The following is a 17,599-nucleotide window of genomic DNA, read 5'->3' on the forward strand; positions in this document are numbered from 1 at the left end:
CTCATGTGATTTTGCATTATGTCCAGTATAGCATCATACACATCCAGATCCAGATGCAGATCCAGATCTAGCTAGGCCTAACATGTTAGATTCTATTTCTAATTCTAACTTTCGGCCCTATTACAATTTTGACTTGATAGGTTTTACATATTTTCCCAAAATTTTATTCACATCACACTAAGTGAACAGTAACATGCTGACTTACTGCACAGTACTGTTAGCTGCTTTACACAATCAAACTGGTGTCTAGTTTTAATAAGTTATCAACATGAGCCACAATTTTTCAAGAAAACTCTAAAAAACAGTAGCTGTGTTTTGTGTGTTTTTTTTTTCCAATGGCCTACTGACACTATTGTAAGATCATGAACAACAATATTTTGTGATTGAAAGTGTGTTTTCATCTGGTTTGTCCAACTATCTGACTCTGAGTCTTTAATATGTCTGTAATTTTTAATCTAGTTTTAGGTGAGACACAATGTCATCAAGACCAGGGAAACAGCAACTTCAAGAAAACTTTGCAGCTTCATAGTCTCGCTGCATAGGAGGAGGAGTTCCAGCTATGCCAACACCAGCGGATGTGCCGGGATCTCTGGACCCAGAGAAACGTCTCCTGGATATCAACGGTCGCAGATCAGGATGTGAAGAGAGCGCAGTCACAGCTCCATCTACCTTTGGCCATTTCACTCACTTTGTGGACGAGCACTTGCATGTTGTCAGGGTGAGACATGATTTTGTTTTACTTTGGCTTCAGAGTTTTTAGCTCACCTGAGCCAAATTGAAGGCTCAAGTGAGCTATTGTGATTGGTTCCACGACATGTAATTTGCTGGACTGTGACAATTACTCCCGTGAAATATCTGCATGCTATACAAGTCAAACATAAAACCTACACACAAGTAATATACATTGTAACCCTGACCCTAATCCTAAGTCAAACATCAAACTAAACCTAAAACCCTATCACAACCCTATCCTTTCAACCCTACGTAGAAAATAAGACTGGAGCAATTTTAGCAGGAGCAAATGTGTCACCGTTGTGATCATGTCCGGCGTGTGTAGTCTGTCATGCATAAACTAAAACATTGTCAACTTCTTCTTGAAAACTGCAAGATGAACATTTACCGGTATTAAACTTGGCACGAAGCATCCCTGGGGGATTGGATATAAATTTGTTCAACTGGGGGGGGGGGGGGGGGAGGCCAAATTGGGGCATAATTGTCACATTTTCATCTTCATGGAAATGCATACTGTAAAACGAGGAATTTTCGCGTGCTTTTTAATTTCACGAATTTCGCGAGCGCCAAAATTCGCGAAATTAAAATGCACGCGAAAGTTTTTGTCTACACTACATGCATTGAACGCCAGTGGCAATTCGCGAAAATTTCATGCCACGAAAAAGGCTGTCGGCTCCAATTCGCGAAAATTTCATGCCGCGAATATATCATGTTTTACAGTAGTCAGAGGTAGGCCTACGTCACAAAACTTTGCAGGCATTAAAAATGCTCTCCTCAATTCATTGATTTCATTAAAAAAGAAAATTGATCATGTGCAGTCGTGTGCTGCACTGTGATTAATCGACACACATTTGTATCTCAGTGAACTGGTAAAGCTCTGAAATTGGTACATGTACAATTGCATTGCAACCATAGTGCAAGCATGGTATGATATCGTACAATGTGGAAAGTTTGTGCAAATTTTTCATTCTGCTATAACCCTGCAAGAGTAAAAACATTAAAAAAAAAAACTATTTTTGGGATGTCCCCACATTAGAATATTTGCAAGAGTCCTCATTGTTAATGAAAGTATGTACACTTGAAAGCAAATGTTGGTGAAATTGGCTATGTGTGAAAAAGTAATAGTGTCTCCTTGTTTGTGCACACTATGAAACAATGCTTCAGCATAAATGGATCTAAGTTTTTGTTGTTGTTGTTGGGTTCTTTTTTAGCTGATGTGCTCTGATTTTGTTTTTCAATGCTTCAATGATTTGCGATCAGAGCTGCTACATATGACTCTAACAACATGGACAGTTTGGGAGTTTTAACATCAAGTTACCTGTACCTTACAATAATTATTTGATAATGCCAGAGAGCTTGCTGATGATTGATCATTTAAGAATTGATGCAATATTGGCTCTTCTTTTTGCAATGGTGTATTAAGATGCAAATGTCCATAGTCCATCATATTTAATCACAAAAACTGTGCTTTAATTGATGTATATATGTGTTCTATAATTCTGTGATCCAGGCAGGGGTTCTTATTGCAGGATTTACTGGTGTCCTCCTGATAGGAAGGAGTGTGAGGCTGGTAAGTTTTTATATACCGGTAGCTGAGAAAAGATTAAAGACACTCTGGTCTTAATGTCATTTAAAAAGAAATAAATTACAGTAATGGCAGTTACTACATATGGAGACAACAGATCATTTGCTTCATAGGAACCAGAGTGAGTCCTCTCAAAACATATCTGAAAAAAAAAAAAAAATTATACAAGAAAAATTGCCTTGACTAATAGTGAAAGAAAAAAAAAATGAACTTGATGCAATGACATTGATTTTGACTGATAGTGAGTCATGATGTACTGAAAGTGAAGTCATGATTCTTTTAACTCACAAATCTCCGACCTGCAACTCAAATTGTTGGATGCATTTTATTGTTTGCCATTTTATTTAGCACAAACCAGGACTATAGAGAGATAGATAGATATAATACTTTTGTAAATCTGGAACAATTCCCAGGCTGCAGTCACCACAAAAATCTTTAGCAAAATCAATTTGTATGGACAGTTGTGATATGTGCAGTTTTCTGCTATGAGGTACCTGTGCCATACATATCTTTCCTGTTTTTAGTTTGTTTTTTCTCTCTTTTGCAGATGAAGACATTCTACACTGTCTCTGATATTCCAGAGGAGTTCATCAGCAAACAGATGAGGCTCAGGGGCAAGGTCAAAGGTCATGCAACGGATCATCTACATGTGGAACATCTCCCCATCGTCAAGAAGAAAACATTAGGAAGAGGTTCGAAAGGTGAGAAGTAATAGTATCTTCCTGCTTGTACCCATGAAAAAAAAATTCCTTTCGTGTTCAGGTGTAGAGTTAACAATTCACCATGTGTGCAGACCTGGAAGGTCAGTTTGGGTAGAAAAAAAAAGGAGTATTAAAAGTTAGAAAGATAAGGGAAAACATAAAAGAGAGAAAAAGAGAGAAAGAAAGAAGTTAAAAGTGGAAGAAGGGTGAAGGAAAGGAGAAATGAAAAAATGATAAAGGACCTACTGTAAAACCAGAATTTTTTCCATGCATGATACTTTCTCAACTTGGCAAAGAGCCAAGATTTGCGGAAGTGAAATGCATGCAAAAGCCTTTGTTTGGTCTACACAGTGCATTGAATGCCAGAGGCAATTTATGAAAGTTTCATGCCACGAAAAAGGCCATTTGTTCCATATCACAGTTTCATGCCATGAACGTTTCTGGTTATACAGTATTCTTTCTTGGACAGCCCTGAAAAGTACTGTTGGTAGACCTGATAAGGTCTGCTAGATTGAGGTAATGCAGAGTAAGATGGTTGAGAAGAGTGGAGGAGGAAAGGTAGAAATAGAGGCCTTCAGTGAAGACGAAAGGTTGTCCATGGTGTTGTAAAAAGGGAAGTTTGTGCAGCAATAATAAAACACGAGTGTGAAAAATTTGGTGCTTTTGTCTGGAGGTATATCATTTAAAAATTGCATGAGCTGAAAGAAAAGAAAATCAAGTGTAGATATTCATTATCATTTTGATTGTCCATTTGATGCACGCATGACGTTCTATACACTGTATCCAAGTAATAATGAATTAAATCTTCTGTGAGACCTCGACCCTGGATCATGGCCCAAGCTTGGCAAACACTCTAATGTGGGGTTGAGTATGTTACTTGTTTGTTTTTGTTTGCTTCTTTATTTGTGAAAGAGTCCTCCTTGCCCATTTACCTGGCCGGAGTGGACCTGTCTGTTGCTGATATGAACCATGTGGCAAGCATGGCCCCAGTTGGTTCGCTGCTCTGGTTCCGTATGCTCAGTGTGAACAAGGACCAGGGTCTGGAGTGCATCGTCTCACAGAGAAAGGTATGGAGAGTAGTTACTGCAGTACCATGCTTTCTTGAATACCAGTTAGCATTAAATATTCTGAAGAATATTGTGTTAGTATGTCATACATTCCACTTCCATATGTTTCCTAACACACAAAGTCTGCAAGCAGATGGGACCGAAGTATTAAGTGTGCCAGAAAAGCTTATATTTGGGTCAGGCATCGTAAAGTGCTCCAAGATTATGGAGTCTTGTGGAATGAATTAAAAATGTCTTCCTTTTCTAGTACCACCTTCACTCATCATCTTTGTATTCAGTTGAAACATTTGAGGAGAGTGCAACCAAAGAAGTGAGTGAAATAGTTGGAATATACAATTAATGTTGGTATTTGAACTGAAGCAGTAGTTAATGAAGATGAGAATAACATTGGGCAAATATCAAGAGCAATAATAGTAAAGGATCTCTTGTATATTATGAAATTTTATGTTATTGAATGCTAGCAAGGCATTTAATGAAGGATCATGTGAATTTAGAAATGTTAAAGCCTTACAGTCGTGGCGAGTGGTTTGTGTGGCACGGAGACGAACGCAACACGCTACCTCCCCCCATTCTGTATCAAATGTTGTGACATCGGATGAGAATAGTGCTGGCTCAATGGGTCAGCGAACACACGCTGGAGTCTAATTAATCACCTGACCCAAAATGGCTGTCCGAGCCACGAGAGTTTCCGATCAGTGCTGAATGGACTCACACAGTGCGCATGCGCATGAAGAGAGGCCAAAAGAACCACGCGTCTTTTGGCCTCTCTCCTCCAATCACCACAGCTCGCGGCCACAATGTTTGTGTATGATGCGTACACACGCACACACACACACACACACACATGTCAGTGGCAGCACTGTCCCACTGCAGTCTGGCATTGCACAATTGCATGCGCAAATTTCGTTCGTTCGTAAGAGTTACGCAATAACGTACCATTAGGGGTGACGATCGTCCGACTTTAAGTCATTGAATGTTAGCCATCTAATGAAGGAACCTTTGAGGACCATAAGACAATTGTCTCATTTTTTCTTATCAGAATAATTTTCATGTATGTCAAAAGCCCTTTCATCATTACCATTAGAAAATAGTAATCATCATCATCATCACCATCATTAGAGTGGTATTCATCATCATTATCATCATCGTAATCATCATCATTTTTTTATCATCATTTTATTTGTATTGCTCGTACTGTGATTTTGTTGACACATATGGCTCATGCAGTGCTGCATCTTGCTTCATCCCACGTAGAACTTTCTGCGGTCTCTTATCCTCAACGAGCAGCTGGTGCGGCGGGGCCTGGCCAAGGTCCGGCCTCCGGATCCCTCTCAGGAGCTCAGCCCCGCCGCCGTAAGCCTCATGCAGCAACTGTTCAAGGCAGAGTTGTACGCGGAAGAGAAGGCCAAGGGAATCTGGGCCAGACCGTCGTTGGTCGAACGTCTGCGGGAGAGAGTGACCGCCACGCGGGACTCAGCCAGGGGCAGGGTGCAGAGAGGCGTGCAAACCGTCACAAAGCCATGGACTACCAGTGTCAGTGTTGTCAAGTCAGTGGGAGCACGCATCAGAGGACTTTGGAGGTCAAAAGGTCAATCAAGGTGACAGTATGTAACTGGCCGGCAGGACAATGCCTGGAACTTAAATGCAGAAAACTGAAACCTAAACCTATTTCTGTCATGGCTGTCTAACAGCATGTTGGCCACCATTGATCAGTGTTAAATTCCTAGTGGCCAAGCCATGGTAGCTTCATTATTCAGTAACTCACTCATGTTATACGGGATATAAGTGTTTGCATTGGCGACATCTATAGATAGATTTGTATAGATGGATGATGTTACTGGTGAGCTTAGTGATGAAGTCGCCAAAATGGCTACCCTAGAATATTTGAGTAGAATGTATACACATGCACTCTCCAGTTCAATATTGTTGTTTTTTTTTTCCACATTTAAAATGAGAGTAGTTACTTCATCCAAGATAACAGGGTTTAGAATTTAAGTGGCTCATAATATGTATTATACGGTTTAAAGATTATATATAGGCCAAGTTCCTACTATATGATTGTCTTTCCATCAAATCAGAAGTGTTGATTTATGCCCAGGTGATAGATTAGCATACATCAAATGCCTTCAGTCTGCGTTCCTGCTCAACCCTATGACTGCAGCCCTTTGCCTATGCACGCAAAATCTCAAGCTCTTTAGACAGCTCACACAAATTATTGAATTCCTCAAAGTTCAGCCTGTATTTTTTTTTCTGACTTCTACAGGATCCATTCAAGGAGACTTAAGCTCTCCTTTACATTTCTGCACTGAAGATCGTGAGCATCATCACGGGTGAGAAAAAAAAAATGCATTAGTGATTATCATGCCGCCAAGGGAGGCAGCAGAGTTTGAATGGAACCACCCTAGAGCAGTTCAATAATAGCATTCTTGTAATGCATGATTTCTAAATCGACCAAAACAGCCCAAATGAAGCATTCCTAATTGAGATGTGATAATTAGATGACTGTAATGCAAAAATGATTCTCGCTGATCATTATGTAGCACCATCTAACTCTGCATGAAATATATGCTTTCTGCTAACTACTGGACAGGCATGTTGGATAGAAACAAAATAGTAATTAAAAAGAAAGCAAAGCGGTTTTAATATGACAATATCTATTTCCTCCTGAAGAGCTTGTACTTACCCGTTTCCTGAATTGCTCTTTTCTCATTGTGAAGATTCTCCTTCCTCGTACTGGCAAGGTTATGCCATCTGGCTTTCAGAATTTATATGAGTGGAGATTTCTTACCATGTCATCTCCTTATCCAGAGCTGTTGTTTTTTAGCCAAACTTCCCTCTAAAAATTTCTTTGTGCTTCTTCTTCTCTTCTATTAGAATAATCTTTCGCTTTCAGATAAGTTTCTTCTCTTTGGCTCTAAAATGATTTTTGTGAGTCTTGATTGCTTCCCATGCCATCTCCGTATCCCAGGCAGTTGTCTTTGAGTGGAAGTACGGTCTCAGAATTTCTTAGTGTTTCTTATACTCGGCTATAAGGACCATCTTCTCCCTATCGGAAATATTTCCTTTTTTGCTCTTTGGCTGTAAAGATGCCATTTGTAACACGTTTATGGACCCCGTTTGGATCTAGGATGGACGTGAAATATGATCAGATTTCATGCGTTGCGATTGCCTATATAGCATGCAAAATGCCATACGGAAAAAATCCTTGCTCTGGCCGCTTGTATGCATGAGACGATTGGCATCTTATGATATCGTAGAAAGTTAAACAATCCTTATTTAGTCGTCTGGCTTGAGAGAAAAGTTGTTCAACTTGTTTGGAATATGATGTTAACATTTTTCTTATCAGAGAAAATGTCTAAGAAAACTCTGAGTAACTTCAGAGTTTACTAAAATACACGTACGGCCCCGAGACAATTGGTATCTTATGATTTCGTAGGAAGTTAAACATTTCATTTCATTTCATTTATTTTCACTTAATAAAACATGCATACATAAAAATGTGACAATAGCATAAGAAGTATAACATGAAAAGTAACAAAATAGACAAACAAGCAAACAAACAACCAAAGTTATCAAGTGATGGGGTTAATGAGAAGGCACTGGGCCTTATTTAAAACTAACCCCGGGAAAGTAAATACAGTGTATTGTCTCTTCTTTCTACAAACTATAACCAGTAACTCAAAAAAAAAAAAGTCAGCACACGCGCGCATATTCGCATACATACACATATACAAACAAAACATACACAAGCACATTAACAATACACAAGATGCCATTTACACAAACACACCCCTGTCATGCTCCTCTACTATTAATTCAGAATGATATTGAGTAATTCCAGAATACTTTTCAAGTAAAATACACTTGAAAGCTTTCTTAAAACTTGTTACTGTCTTCTTACATTTCACATCAGAGTGTATAGAATTCCAGATTTGCGGGCCTTGAAAGAATATTTACTTTTTGTAAGAGGATGTACGAATCAGAGGCAAGAAAAATTTTTACAATTTCTTGTGCCATAATTATGATTATCTTTGTTTAATTTAAAATACCCAAGTTGTGATACAGGTAAAATATCATTATAACATAAGTACATATATATTGCACTTTGTAATAAATACATATCATACACAGTTAATATAGACAAAGAAGAAAAAATTGGCCTTGAAAAGGATCATTGAAAAGATTTATAAGTATTTGAATTAAAATCCCTTCTATATGATTTTGATAGCGCTTCTGCCTTCCTTGCCTTTAGTAATACAAAGAGAGAAGGCGGTCAACCAGTGTGTTGCTTGTCCGTACCCTTTCATTTCAGATTGTGCAAAATGTCATGGGCCGGGGTATAATGAAAAAATATGGTTACCGTTACTGTTGGGTGTGTGCTTATTTGAGTGTCATCTGAAGGTAATGTGATATAAATACAGTGTTCTATTAACACTTCAGTGCCACTTGCAATAGCATGGCGCAGGGCCCAGCTGGCATCATTCCTTGCACGTTTACTTTCAGAAGTAGCCTGAAAGGGTAAAATTGACAGCTCCATGTAGACCTAACCTCCAGAATTTATTGCTCTTCTTGAGCAGGTAAACCAATACTCTCAAAAATAGAAAACTAAAGTAATATGATCATCGATTGTGACACATTAGTGTAACTAAGTATTTCCAATATGTAGCGATATAATTCCATTACAATACCACTTGCTTAAAAAGGTTAGTCATCATCCTTATATTATACTCATTCATATTAGTAGGCATTTTGAAACCTTTCTTATTCATCATCTCAATCACTCTGTTTACCAGGTCTAACAAATGTGAAATTGTTTTAATGTGGGCCTAAAAGTCAGACAATCATAAGGAAGTTTTCTTTAGAGAGAAAAAAAAAAAGAGACAAGAAAAGTGTTTGTAAACTAGTATCTCATCTTGAAATGAAATGCCACATAAGTACGGTAGTTATCGATGTTGAATCAGATATAAGTTGGGCGGTGATATTGCACCTCCATTAGTATTTCTGCCTTCCTTACCACTATACACTCCAAGAGAGAAGGTGGTCCAAACGGTGTATTGGTTGTCCATATCCCTTCATTTCATATTGTGCAAAATCTCATAGAGACATCAGGAGCCATGTGAAGTACGTGCGTGGGTTTCTTCTTCTGTTTGTTATATTTGGCATTTGCAAGCACCCGAGTCATCTTCTTTGAGGACGGGGACAGAAGCAGGCGGCCATGTTTCTTTTTTGGCCCCATTGTTTGATCCATTTGACAAATACAAATTGTAGGAAAACGACATCGATTGCCCAAGAGGCTTTACAGTGCAATTAGATCAACCTGTAATGGCATACCGTCACTGCGATGGCCAAGCATTATGCATGCTCTGTGGATCTGCACTGTTGCTACGCATGTGTTGGGAGGTAGGCCTCGAGGTTATGTTTTTGCAATGTTATAAAGTATGTATGTATGTACAAGTATGTATGTATGTACATGTATGTATGTATGTATAGTATGTATAGTATAGTATGTTTGCAAGATACTCAAATGTGTCTTGACACATTCAGAAATTCTCCCTCCACTGGTCATCAGTGAAATTCCTCTCAGCTTCCTCCCAAAACACAGCACCCTGTGACATGCTCCAACTTTAGATAGCTCTTTCTCTAGCAATACTGAGAACCACTGCATTAAAGAAAATATTGACCAACTCCATTTTCAGCAGGTGGGCCAGGGCATTGAGGGGCACGGTTGGATCTCAACTTTGCAACGTGCCTATTTCGTGATGCTTTTCATGGTACACTCTGCACATTTCCATCAGCACAAACAGTACTGTCCTGTTTCGGTGTGTGACAAAATGAAGCAACCAGCTATGCCTGTATTCCTTTTCTTTCCACCTTCGCAATAGGTCTATAGCTATAACTTATATCCTACACATCCATATCTATGATGACACCAACATTCAACTTACCAGTGATTATGATCAACAATGGCTTGTAGGATGATTGAATGGCATCCTTTTCGGTTGTGGTAGTCAGCGGGGCTGTCTTTGGGAGCTGTGACAGGCAAATGTGTCCCATCGATTGCCCCAATGCATTGTGAAAACCCTCTGGCTTCGAATTCTTGAATGACGCTTGCTTGTCGTTCTCCAGTAGGCAGTGAAATGTACCGACAAAAGAAAAATGTGCCTGATGTCGAAGCAAACATCTCTGACCAGAACAATAGTACACTGTACAATAGTTATGACAGTTGATATAAATGCTACATCTCATAGTGCTCTCAATCTAAATCCTGTCAGTTTGATATTCGCAATGAAAATGATCTGACACCAAAACTAACACTGTTAACACAGTAAGTCATTCTTCAATCTTAAACTCTACAAACCTATTGAATAATCATTGGAATCACATAAAGCTACATTTAAATCTCTTTCCTGCCTCATTGGTTGACTTGAATTGCTCAAAAGGGTAGCAGGTTTCCATGGTTTCTACTTCTGATGCTTTCAATGCTTTCGATTGTACAGAATATAAACTGTGTGTAACAGTCATTCTAAATTTTTCTGCAAGATAAATGCCAAGCGTTTAAGCGCTTGAAGGTACTAGTAGATCAAAGCCTACCGCCTACACGTATGAGAGCTGTATGCACGTGATATTTTTTCTAAGCACGGAGCATCAAATAACACCTCCATGGATGGGTAACCTGGGGACAGCAGCCATGGCTATGCCTGTATCCCTTTTCTTTCCAGTATGGCAATTAGGCCAGCGGATTGAGGCTGAATTTGGGGGTCAACTGGCAACTATCGTATAAAAAACAAATTGTGTGATTTTTTGAAAGTATATGTGTTAACAAACTTACCAGTAAATTTTAAGTTCTGCTCGGGAACATGCCCAAATGACGTCATCAACGTGGCCACCCCCCAAACCAGAAAAATGAATGGGACTTTTAGGATATCTCAAGTGTTCATTATACAACTGACATTAATCATGAGATAAGTTGCTAGTGTATGTATTTCTTATTTCCTGCCTTTCTTCAACCAAAATTGGGCCCATTTGTGACCTCTTTTTCAAAAAATCTGAGCCCAAATTAGATCATTTCTATGGCAACTTTATCCTGAAAACAATGTTTTTCTCAAACAAAAAATGCAACACCTTCTCAACGATGAACATCATTTTAGATTTATATAAGTAAGTACCGGTATGTAAATTCATAGCTATTTAATTGACTGGAGTTGAGACCTAACCTGTGTGAGACATAGTGACCATGGTTACACTCAAATTTGCCCGTAGCCATTATAACACAGCTATCCAGAAATCACAATTTTCATTATTAGTGATGCAGTATGTATATTCCATCTCAGTAGCTGGATTTTTTGTTGTTTTTTGTTTTGCATTTGGCACAATTATAAGACAAGCTGACATATTGTTCAACTCAATTAGGCGTAGAATATAGATTAAGTCAATTTCTCATAAAATGAGACCCTCCTCCACCTCCGCCCCCACTCCCAATAAAAATGGTTACACTTGTAGTTCATGGCTGTTCCTTTCTTGCAGTCCTGCAGGGTGTTTCACCAAACTTTTCATTGGTTTCAGTTTCACTTCACTGGTTTCAGTCTCGCTATCTCACTTTTCTGATTGGTATGTTTCAGTCACGAGGACTTGCTAAGTGAAACTGAAAACACTAAGTGGCACTGATCTCACTGAAATCAATGTTGATGAAACAGGTCTTGCATCCATGGACTTCTGTACGATATCAAAGCAAGCTCATTATATTCGATAGACTACTACAACAAATACTGTACTTCTGAAAGAAATGAAGCACTGTTAATAGAAACTGCATACACATTTTGTCATAGATCACTATCACACTACATACCAACAATCTCTTCTGAAAAAAAAAAATGTTTGAAAGCACAATGTTTTGTTAATACCATTTAATAGATTATAAAAGTATTTTGAACAATATATGTTTCAAAGGTTGACTATATATGCCCTTGCATATGCGCATCGTTTGGATAGGTGATCATCAATAATCATCAATAATTCCACAAATGCAGGGAAGAAGAGGGTAAGTCATTTGCCTCTGCCTTACCCTCCCCTAATTGTTACTTGCTAAAACTGTATGTTTATATTAAAAGTTTTAACTGACACTCATTCTTTCCGTGAAGCAAACAGCACTGCATGCTTTAAAGAGAGTATCTTGTATGGACTAACAGTGCAATTTTGTTACTGCTTGAAGTTTTCCGATAATTACATTATTTTTGTCTTTACTATGGTAACAAAAGGGAATATGTGGATGAAGTAAAATATATGTACATGTACGTGGATGATATGGTAATTTTTGTAACTATGGTCAATAAGCCTATTTGTATCCTCACTGAACATGACAATTATAACACAATCCACAGTTTAAACCTCACAAGATTATGACACCCATATTTTTCCATGATATAAACTATATGTACTGTTAATATACACTCTAGAACCCTGTCTTCAGATAGCTCCGACTCTACACATCATTCAGGAATGAATCAGTTGACCTGGTTTCCCCACTTGGTTTGTCATAATTTAGTTGAAATCTCCTGATCGAAATCTCCTGAGTCTTTGAAAACTATAGTTAAGATGTAACTATTATACATGTGATATTTTACATGCATTTGTTTGAAATTTCCTCTAAAAAGGGAATTTTTAATGTATTCACCAATGTCTATCTTGTTAACTGATACAGCTGCTACTCCAAAGCGGTAGCAAAGCAACAAGTCTACGTATTTCATTTGTATATACCTGATTTTGTTGCATTGTGCAAACTAATGTGTTAATCAAGTAACAGGATCATTTCAAGCACTTCAAAATTTCACTCATTTCCAATGCATTATAAATGCTAGCATACTCTGACAAAGGTACCTTCTTGCTCTAATTAAACGTGAATGATTTTCCAGCAATAACTAAAATTAACATGGGTTTTCTTCTTACATGGATCTTACATGTACAATGCAAAAATTGTCAACATATTCAGTACTTTTGAGAGCATTGTATGTCTAATGTTCCCTGAAGAGTTCAACAAATCGTCACTATAGTATGATCATACATAGCCTTGTTTGCAAAGAGAGAGAGAGAAAAAAACTTTCATTCAATGCTTTTTCTCAGTTCATGAACATAGGGCACCCTTTTCTTTGCCAATGTGGCTGTGTTGCCATCATCAAAATTCTCTTTTCAAATAGCTTTGTGTAGTTCTCTTTCCATACAGCCAGACAAACTATGACTCTTCTGAAGATCATTTTAGTACTTACATTTGTATATCCAAGTTTCAAATTCAGGTGCCAAAGATATGAAAGTTCTTAAGACACCATTTTGATGACGTCATTTGAGCATGTTCCCGATTAGATTTTCTGGGTAAATTTCATGTGGGATATTGTCAGGACGTATACTTTTTTAAAAAGTTAAAATTTGCTTGTTCTACGATAGTTGCCAGTTGAGCCTTTTTTAAGCCACTTTTTGGCCATCGTCTGCAGGCCTAAATAGGTCTGCTCCAACTTTGGACAGCTCTTTCCTTTGTGTTTCAAAAAACGACTGTATTTTTTTAAAATATCAGCCAATTCCGTTTCCAACAGGTTGGCTTGGGCATTAAGAGATGCGATGCGGCTCTCAAATTCACGACAAGCCCATTTCGTAATGTGTTTTGTGGTACACTCTGCACATTTCCCTCATCAGAATCAGTACTGTCCTGTTTTGGTGTGTGACAAAGTGAAGCAACAACTGTGGAAGCAGGAGATATTTCAGCCTTGTATCCATTATGATGATGGTGAAGCTCATTAGCAGTACTCCCAAACAATGACAAGAGTACAGTACTACACTATCTTTGGATCGCCTCAGATGACATGCCACTCACGATATTGCGACATGAATGAATCGTGGTCGTTGCACGCTATTCTTTTTCTTTCTGTGTTGATGTAAGTCGCCTGATGGACCACTCACTTATTCTGTGGTGAGATCAGGGGGGCATTTCATGAAGTATTTTGTCCGACATCTTGTGGGACAAAATTGCTCTCAGCCAATCAGATACATGGATTTCAGTAGCTTTTAACAGTTTGTCAGACGAAATATCTTGACAAAATGCTTCATGAAATGCCCCCCAGGAGGACAGCAATAATGTACAGTGGACTCCCGTTATGATGAAGTCGTCGGGACGGGCAGTTTTCTTTCATTATATCGATGGTTCGTTATTATCAAACAAATAAACAATAAAAGGATAACATAGTGTTGATAGTGTTGCGGCCTGAATTTTTGCTTCTTTGTAACAGGAATTACATTATAATTGTGTTCGTTATAACGAGAGTGCACTGTACATTGAAATTACTGTTTACTCAGGGTCTGTCTCCTGAGACTGAGGCTTCCGTTTTCTCCCGCCTCCCACATGTGAAAGAGAGGACTTCTGACTTTAAAATCTGGTACCAACGTATCTTGTCCAGTGTATAGTGTAAAGCAAGATATATTTGCGGCATGAAATTTTCACAAATTGGAGCCAACAGCTTTTGTGCCGCATGAAAATTTTGCATCTTGCCGCTGGCATGCAGTGCATACAATGTAAAAACAATAGCTTTTGCATGCATTTTGATTTTGTGAATCTTGACTTTTGCAAAATTCAAGAAATTAAAATGCACACAAAAATATCTGATTTTACATCAGTGGGTTTTCAGTACAGTGAAAACTTCGGATGTGTCCTTGTTCCGCATATAATTTCTTAAAGTAATTTCCGCCAAAATTCTTAAGACTGGTGCCGTTTTAAGACCTGTCTGAAATATTCCTTAGCATGTTTGCACCCATCTTTAATATCATTGCATTGGTGTTGATGATGGCTCTTTCCTACATACATTGTACTGTATAAGTGTTGACATAGATGTTCTTGAATGAGTCCTCATGGATGACAGGGAAATATTGATAATCTCTATCATTAACTAGCAAAAGACAGACCAGCCGCTCTTGTAAATGGTTGTACACTTTGTACCTTTCTGTACATGCCTTGCTATCAAATCAGTTAGTCTATCTTAACTTCTATAGTCCACTAGATGCAATTTTTTTTTTCTTCAAATTCTTCTCTACCATACCCAAAATCCATATTTTCAATCCTTTTCTGGGGCAACTTTCTTCAGAAAATGATTTCCACTTCTCTTCTCCAGGTACCATGCTGTTGTCAGTGTTTGTTATGTCCATATCACTTTGGTTTACCTGCTTCTTTTTTGCTCCCTTGGCTGTGGTCGTAGGAGGCATGTTGGAGATGGGCAGATCTCCACAAATCAACCAGGAGTAGTATCAGTGATGGATAGCTCCAATGAATAGCGATAAGCATTGTTGAAAAGAAACACAAGACCAGATTTTACCTCAATTTTTGTGACCAGGAAAAATGCAGTTGTAATACCAGTTGGAAAGTGAGAAAATTTATCTCACCTTATGGAGGAAAATTGAGCTGTACGATTGACGAGTGCTGGTGGAAGAGAGAACGAGTTTTACTTTGCGAAAAAAGACCATAGATTTTAGTCTGGAGTAGAACAAACGTGTGCTACAGTACTAGTCTTGGAAATTATATTTGTTTTGTGCCAATGAATTGCCTGGAAGAAGTGAGAATGAGTATATATTTAATTATTTGCCATACTCAAAACTATTTGTATGAGTATGGAAATATGAAACTTACATTATCAGAATCAGAAATACCGGGTTATGTGAAGATTGTTTCATTTAACAATGAATGAGTGAAATCATTTACATGATTCTTGCATATTTCTCAAGTTCAGACAGTTTGCATATAAAAGGTATTCATAATTATGTTTTGTCTGTTCAGAGAGTATGTTTGCCAATGCAAGCTGCACAGTGTTTCCGAAATTCAAATTATTCAAGATTTTGTGTCAGAATGGAATAGTTAATTCTTTGTGTTGTCAGATTTGGAAGAAAGTAAAAGAATAAAAGATCACATGCTTATCCAACATCAACTCAACTGTACATGGTTCTTGTTTACAGATTGTGAGACCATGGAAGATTCCCCTGTCTTCCCAGGATGGGTGTCTTGTTTATGTGTGTGCAAATGTGTGTGTGGGTGTTCAGTGTATTCAAACATGTTTCCCCATTACTCATGTGTCATAATGGTACCTGTCTTCAGTATTGATGAGAATTAACTCTCATCATACTAGACGAATGACAATGAACTTTGAGAAGGCCATATATTATGTGGTGCATACTTGTCTCAGAGAAACGGGGAAAAGAAGTAGCGAAGATTCTACTTAAGTGCCTGCCACCGAATGACAGATTTACGCTCACAAATGCACACATACATTGTACATTCTTGTAGAGATTACGACTTAATGGGATGTGGAGAAAATAGATAATAATAATAATAATAAGGTCTTATTTACCCAGGGTAGCCTCTTCAGTGTTGCCACTGCTCTACCAGAGGGCCCTGCTATCATTATTACCCTAGCGTTGCCAGGTACCCATTTATACACCTGGGTCGAGAGGGACACAGTGGGTAAAAACATCTTGTCCAATGATGTAAGCACTGGGCGGGATTCGAACTCGGGTCCTCCGATCGGGAGTCGGGAGTCTTATCCACTATATGCCGCAGCGCCCCCAGGAAGGAAAAGCAGAGAGAGAAGGAAAGGTCACACATAATGCCTGCCAACAACACTCACAGTCATTATTCATCTCGGCACACTCCCATGATTGTAAAATTCATATGCATCCACCACCAGTCAAGCTCTTTGAAAGCAATAATTACAGTTTTTTGCAGTTAACAGATGATCTCGAGGTATGGGTTTTTTCCAATTTGTTTGCCCTCTGTACACATGAAATTTGTAAGTTCGCAATTGGTGATCAACAATTTAACAATCTCTACATGTCGGAAAAAGGAACCAGCAGGAACTGAACGTGTCATCCACTGCTTTCTGGGCAGCAACACTACCACCAGGCTATCCCCTGGTTGCTGGCAATGACACTATGAACTTGGAACAATTCGTCGCTGGGGCGACAAGACCTCGTATCTCAAAAATGTCAAATGTTCAGGAGAGCCAAAAAACATGGCGGCCAAAGCACTATACTGAATGGGATAGCCGTTCTTATACAACACATGTATGGAATCTTGCCATCTGATTGGATGAATGCGGGTCACATGACATTCAGAGGAATCGGCTATCCAACGCTCACTCTCAATGGCAGTGCAGTAGTCGACTATTGAACAGTACAAGCGAGCCGGCAGTGCAATAGACCGTAGGACACACTGAACTTGTGTATCGTACACTAGCTAGCTGGCATTGTATACGCGCACCCGTAGGGTTTGCGCTGCATGCGCCAGCCCAGCACGCAACCGGTTCACCACCAGTAGTCGCCACCATGCGTACTCACGTGCGTGGTGTACGGCCATGCCACTACTATAGGATACGTTATCATGGCTACGTTAGCTACCTCTTCTCACCCGAGCTTTGTTCTCGTCTCTGATGAGGATCTCAGCGCATTGCTAATCATGAGTGAAGTGCAGCAGCAAATACTAAGAAAGTGGT

The 17,599-nt window shown here is 38.8% G+C and overlaps 1 protein-coding gene across 1 annotated transcript; it reads left to right on the plus strand.

The window, feature by feature from the left end:
- Nucleotides 1–559: 559 nt before the first annotated feature.
- Nucleotides 560–5,687, plus strand: LOC140238520 (protein C3orf33-like). The gene is made up of 5 exons (XM_072318424.1): nt 560–718; nt 2,243–2,302; nt 2,865–3,018; nt 3,931–4,085; nt 5,340–5,687. Exons 1-5 carry the CDS (start codon nt 560–562, stop codon nt 5,685–5,687), a joined length of 876 nt encoding a protein of 291 aa, XP_072174525.1.
- Nucleotides 5,688–17,599: the final 11,912 nt, after the last annotated feature.

The sequence above is a fragment of the Diadema setosum genome, chromosome 15, assembly GCF_964275005.1.
Source record: "Diadema setosum chromosome 15, eeDiaSeto1, whole genome shotgun sequence".
In the NCBI taxonomy this organism is placed as follows: Eukaryota; Metazoa; Echinodermata; class Echinoidea; order Diadematoida; family Diadematidae; genus Diadema; species Diadema setosum.

Bases quoted from the DNA above. Each gene is read 5' to 3' on its own strand.
- LOC140238520 (XM_072318424.1), top strand. From the start codon at position 560: ATGCCAACACCAGCGGATGTGCCGGGATCTCTGGACCCAGAGAAACGT. The intron at 3,019-3,930 runs GTGAGAAGTAAT...TATTTGTGAAAG, and splicing joins ATTAGGAAGAGGTTCGAAAG to AGTCCTCCTTGCCCATTTAC. The intron at 4,086-5,339 runs GTATGGAGAGTA...CATCCCACGTAG, and splicing joins GCATCGTCTCACAGAGAAAG to AACTTTCTGCGGTCTCTTAT.